Source organism: Eptatretus burgeri, chromosome 11 (genome assembly GCF_056783735.1).
Source record: "Eptatretus burgeri isolate ZD-2024b chromosome 11, Ebu_testis_v1, whole genome shotgun sequence".
Lineage (NCBI taxonomy): Eukaryota > Metazoa > Chordata > Myxini > Myxiniformes > Myxinidae > Eptatretus > Eptatretus burgeri.
The window spans coordinates 55,800,925-55,806,924 of NC_140971.1; the positions used below are offsets into that span (position 1 = coordinate 55,800,925).

The following is a 6,000-nucleotide window of genomic DNA, read 5'->3' on the forward strand; positions in this document are numbered from 1 at the left end:
GTGGGTTTCGGGAAAGTCACTCTGTGATCCAGTTATGCAAATTAGGTTCGCGCCACGGCGCACAATGGCGGCTTGAGCAGCGGTGGTGGTGGGGAGCGTTGCTTGTCGATGGTGAGGAGTTTTTGTAGGATGTTTTGAAATTAAAGACAGAGAAAGAATAACGGCTACCTCAAAGATTCACAGCCCGGCACACGAATAATTCCCTTTCCACATCGGTGGGGGAATCTAACCTGAAACACGTACTTATCGAGATAACTGATCTTCGGGGAACCTGAATGGTGTTCTGTGAATTTCCACCACTGTAACAATATGACTAGATCTTTCGGGGTCCCTCATCATGATCAACACTTGACCCAAAACAAAGTCAATGGAAATCTGATGCAAAAAAAATCCAGATAGCATGCAATGAGCAGAGGCCTACAGGCTTGATATTTTAAGCCCAAAATGTCGGCTATATACATAATTTAATCTGGGTGCCTGGTGGGTGCAGTCAAGCTACAAATGTGCATCTAGTTCGGCAGCTGTTTGACCAATGGGTGCACATTTCAAAAATCGACCCCCGAATAGAACCCAAACTCCAGTAATAACAACAAGAACAGCAACGTGGAGCTCTTACACACCTGCAACATATCACAGGTAAAAACCTACAAATCTCAGGTTGTGTGTTATCCCATTCACTCCACAGTTACAGTATGTTGAGGTTTCAAAGTTTACACAATAGTTTAAACCATCTATCAATGTTATAAATTACATTAACAATTGCCATGACCAATTTTTATTTTGCTATTTCACCACTTGATGAAAGGGTTTCCCAGCTGACAAATTACTTTGACATATCATCTTCAAAATGAAGCAATTTTGTTGCTTCCTGCGGAAAACATTTATTTGAGGGACAAAGTAGCTCTAAGACTTGCAACGGACCATTCTAAAAGCAAAGGTAAAATTAGTACATGCAAGTTAATATGCACATATGCAACCACTCCAAATTAAATCATAACTTGTTTATAATTAAACAAGCCGGTATGCGACATGGCTGCTCGGTCTAGATGGAAAGCGGGCCGACGTGACTCGCCGATATTCATGTACATGCTATCAATCAATTTAGCACAATAAATATGATTATCACAGCCCTCTTAGTTTGCGCCCAGAAACCCGCCTTGTGAGATTTCAGGCATGTTTCCAAAGAGACTCTAACAAATGGCAGCCCTGGTAATTCCATTTATCTATTCGCGAAAGATTTTATTTTTTTTATATGATGCTGTAAGACATTCTCCTTGGGCACAAAAAAACAGGTCCCTCGGAGGTCCAGTTTCGGAGGTATTGATTTTTTTGTACAGTCCACAATAAGTGTACAATGTACGATAAAGTATTTTAGCTGTTGCTAAGCAACGGAGGTGTGCATAGCAACCATTCATTTTTGTGTACATGCTAGCCACATTGTACACATTTCACCCAAGTTTCATCAAAATCAGACTCTTTCTCTTAGAGATATTCGCAATTAACCATTTCTGAAATGTTCGACATGTACTCGCCCAAAACCTATCTCCTCTGACAAATATTTTTTGTTCGGGTTGCAGTTTGGCATGAAGGGAGCTAGATAGATTGCACACAGAACTCTAAGCTTCGATTTTTCGATTTATTTTTGTTTGATTTTTTTTCGATTTTTGACCACTTTAAAGGGCCGTTGCTAGGGCCCGTGGTCCCATATTCGAAAGCACACGATTCCCAGAAATATTGGTCTACCTACCAAATTTCATTGGAATCGGTTGAGTGGTTTAGCCCCAATGCTTGACCAAAGTTTCGCAGACAGACAGACAGATGGAAATGTCCAGAATAAGGGTGCTCTAAGAGCAGCCAATAAATGTACTCGTAATTTTTGTTTCCTGTTCATTACCTCTGCCACTGAAGGTGAAGGAGGTTATGTTTTCACCCCTCTCTGTCTGTTTCTTTGTTTCTGTGCAGGATATGTCAAAAAATTGTGGACGGATCTGGATGAAATTTGGTGGGCAGGTCGGGTGTGTGACAAGGACGAACCGATTAGATTTTGGTGAAGTTCCAGATCCGAACCTGACTACTAGAATTTTTAAAGTGATTATTCACCATTGAGGGATTGGGCTAAACAAATAGATAGCATGATATCTCAAAAAGTTATGGATGGTTTCGGATTAAACTTGGTGGACAGGTTGGGTGTGCGTCGTTTGTTTGTCTTTAATCATGTATAAAAAATTCTACAGAGCACAGTTATCATTGGAAATTTTTGTAACTTTGCATATCAGAGGCCTTTATATATGATTAATATATGATGATGCCTTCGCATCTTCCTTTATATATGATGCCTTCGCATATAGAGGTCCCTTTCAGCGCACAAAATTTTGAAGGTCAAGGTCACTTTGTCGCAAATCAGGGGAGTCGACGAAACCCTTATTTTTTGAGTAATTTTGATCGGATCATCTTCAAACTTCATGGGAATATAGTTCATGGTCTGGCGCTCAGCTGATTAATTTTTGGTGGCGATTGGCCTTGACCTTCATGGTTAGCGCCTAAGGTTAAACATATTTGACCCCAGGTCAAATTTTCAAGTTTTAGGAACCATATCGTGTAGTACCTCAAATTGAACACCTCAATGAGTGCTTTCTAGATATGTCAAGCTTGAGACATGATGACGTCATTTCGTGACATTATGAGGAAGACGCATATTTTTCATGGTTACTCTGTAGAACGATTCTCATCAGAATCTCTCGTAGGCAGATATTCCTCAAGGAGTCGCTCCTGGTGGATAGCAGCTCTGTTCACCTCAGTGTGACCTTAAAGAAGTCACACATGGTCATACCTTTTGGCAAGATACAGGTCACCCTGCGGGTGACATTGGTTTATTTAATTTTCAGTGATTCTTCACCATTGAGAGATAAGGCCAAAAACGATATATAGCATGATATTTCAAAAATGTATTGGGCCCAATATGTTCTCATGGATCAGGCATTACATGGCAGAGGTATGCGCTCTACCGAGTGCCCTTCAGGTTTATAATTGCATCACTATGCCCCCTGTGGTGATCAACAGCGGACATGGAATTGTTCCCCCACGGGGAGAAGACCCTCTCGCGGACAGGCCCTTGCTGCTCCTATGGTTGGCAGTGAGTGCCCCGGAAGTAGCAGGGGAAAGAGAGTGGCATTTCTATATGTGGAGGAATTGTGTGCTTAACCAATGGGTTGCCCAGATAGCTCAGATGGCAAAGCACTGGTATGGTTCATCAGAGGATCTGGGTTCAATTCCTGGTCTGGGCCCATAATTTATCCACATATAATTATAATGCTTATAATTAATTCAATTAGCAGGGTTTGTCTTTCATTGCCATTTGTATTATCAACACATCTTACAAACACTTTCAATGAGATAATTTGAATACAGAGTACAACTGAGTTTTTGTTTCTGCAGTTCCTTAGGCTCATGGGAGACAAAAGATAGTGGACAACACAGGACTTGACATCGGACAAAGATGGCCGTTGATCTTGGGGAAAGTTACTTCCTGGAACACACGGGGAAGAGCGGCACCACGTGGTGCTTTTCTCTCGGCAGTGAGTGGGGCATTTAGAGGAGAAATCTCTCTCACTAAAGGCCCAGTCACAGCTTGACGTTTTAGCCAGCTTATGCCAATTTTTGGAAAATTTGTGTAAAACGCTGGTACATGTCGAATACATTATGGATACGTTTTGTATATGTTAAGACCACGCTGAAAAACACTGCCATAAGTGGTAGTACGCTGGCTTTAAACGTTGAACTTTTGGGTTTTCCTCAAATTTTTTCATGCTTGAAATTTTACGAGTATGCCGGCGTATGACTCACATGTTCCGCTTCGCTGGTCATAAGTTTGTAGGCACGTTATGCGATCGTTGACACACGTTGAAACACGTTACTTGTAAGTTACTCATAAGTCGAAACACGTCGAGGTAATGTTTAGCGTACCCGAAACTTATTTCTAACCTATGAGTAACGTTTTGTAAGCACGCTACACGAACGTTGTTCACACTTTGCAACACGTTACTTGAAAGTACTACTACTACCAACATCGACATCACTAAATTCTCTCGAACTACTACTACTACTACTACTACTACTACTAATAACATCGACATCATTAAATTCTCTCGAACTACTACTACTACTACTACCAACATTGACATCACTAAATTCTCTCGAACTACTACTGCTACTAATACTACTACTACTAACATTGACATCACTAAATTCTCTCGAACTACTACTACTACCAACATTGACATCACCAAATTCTCTCGAACTACTACTACTGCTACTACTACTACTAACATCGACATCACTAAATTCTCTCGAACTACTACTACTACTAATAGCATCGACATCACTAAATTCTCTCGAACTACTACTACTACTACTAATAACATCGACATCACTAAATTCTCTCGAACTACTACTACTACTACTGCTACTGCCACTGCTACTGACATTGACATCTACTCAACATGGAGTCTGGAACACTGATGGGTTCCTCTTGTGAAGCCCATTTGTATATACCAATTCCCCAAAACGCTGCCAATGCGCCATTATACGGTAGCTGTAAGTTAGAAACACGTTCAGTAAGTTCTGTGGTCATCCGGAAGACGTCAATCAAATTCGTCTACATACGCCAATGTGCGTTTGAGATACGTTACACATAGGTTCAAAGCACGCTACTCATAGGTTCAAAGCACGCTACTAATAGGTTCCAAGCACGTTACTCGTAGGTTAAAAATTAAGGTTCGGGTATGCTAAACATTACCTCGACGTGTTTCGACTTATGAGTAACTTACAAGTAACGTGTGGCCGACATGTGTAAACGATTGCGGAGCGTGCTGAGAACTTATGCCAGCATATGCGGAACTTGTGAGCCATACGTCAAGTACGTCGTAAAATTTTCAGCATGCTTGAAATTTCACGACGTACTAGACGTACCACGGAATATGCCAGCGTACTTCATTGTTTTTCATCGTGCTCCTAACATATACACAACTTACCCATACCGTATTCGACGTGTCCCAGCGTTTTAGACACATTTTTCATAGGTCGGCATACGCTGGCTAAATCGTCAAGGTGTGACTGCGATGTTGACACTTCCAATTTTCAGGCGGTTATGATTTAAATTGGCGTGCGGCAGGTTTTTAACAGAGAACGCCACGAGTTCGTCGGCGATACGTGCAGCGCACTATGACTAAGTTAAACTATCGTTGGGCATAGGCTGTGAACGCCGACAACAGGCTAAGCATTCCTTGGTATAAGTTATCTTTAACACAACGAAACGTTCTGTGCCCGTTACTAATATGTCATGCATACGACCAACACGTTATGAATACGACCAAAACGTAAAAAAAACCTCAAAACTTCAGCGTACGCCAACGTTTTACGTGCATTTTTATACGTTGCCATTCCTGGCCAAATCGTCAAGGTGTGACTGGGCCTTAAGGGATGCCAGCCGATGGAGTTTGTCCATGCTTTTATCATCAAGTAAGAAAGCAGCACATATCTTTTTCTGAGTCTTTGGCATGACTCGGCCAGGGTCAGAATCAATCGACCAACCTCCTAGATTCGGACCAGATTCTCTAACTAATATGCAACAGTCTGATACTTATAAAACACATCTTCTCTCTCTTTGGAGTTAGGAAAAAAAAGTACACCTTTACTGTATTCAAATACTAAACTATTCATTCCTTGTCAGGCTTTTTGCAGCATCTGGCAGTCTCTTGGCAAGAGAAACTTGGCAAAGAAGACGTTGGTGGACAAAAGATTCCTTATCTGACTTCCTTTAAAATTCGAAGTGATGAAGTTGCATTTCTAATCACCACTGATAGGTTTTCTCTCCCTCCTGTTACCCTGTTAATGGAATTCCCTTGATGACAAGGTCTATTGTACAAATGTTGTTGACATTGGTCACACTTTATTCTTCCAACCATTATTGAGCAATATCAGATTAAACATGCATTTAAAGCA

General features: G+C 41.2%; 1 protein-coding gene across 1 annotated transcript in view; it reads left to right on the forward strand.

The window, feature by feature from the left end:
• Nucleotides 1-6,000, forward strand: part of TMEM67 (transmembrane protein 67) — an 81,680-nt gene extending 75,680 nt beyond the window's left edge. The window contains exon 25 of the mRNA XM_085847961.1: nt 5,729-6,000. Within this exon, the coding sequence (XP_085704087.1) occupies nt 5,729-5,809 (81 nt within the window). The 3' untranslated portion in view covers nt 5,810-6,000. The remainder of the gene's footprint in view (nt 1-5,728) is intronic.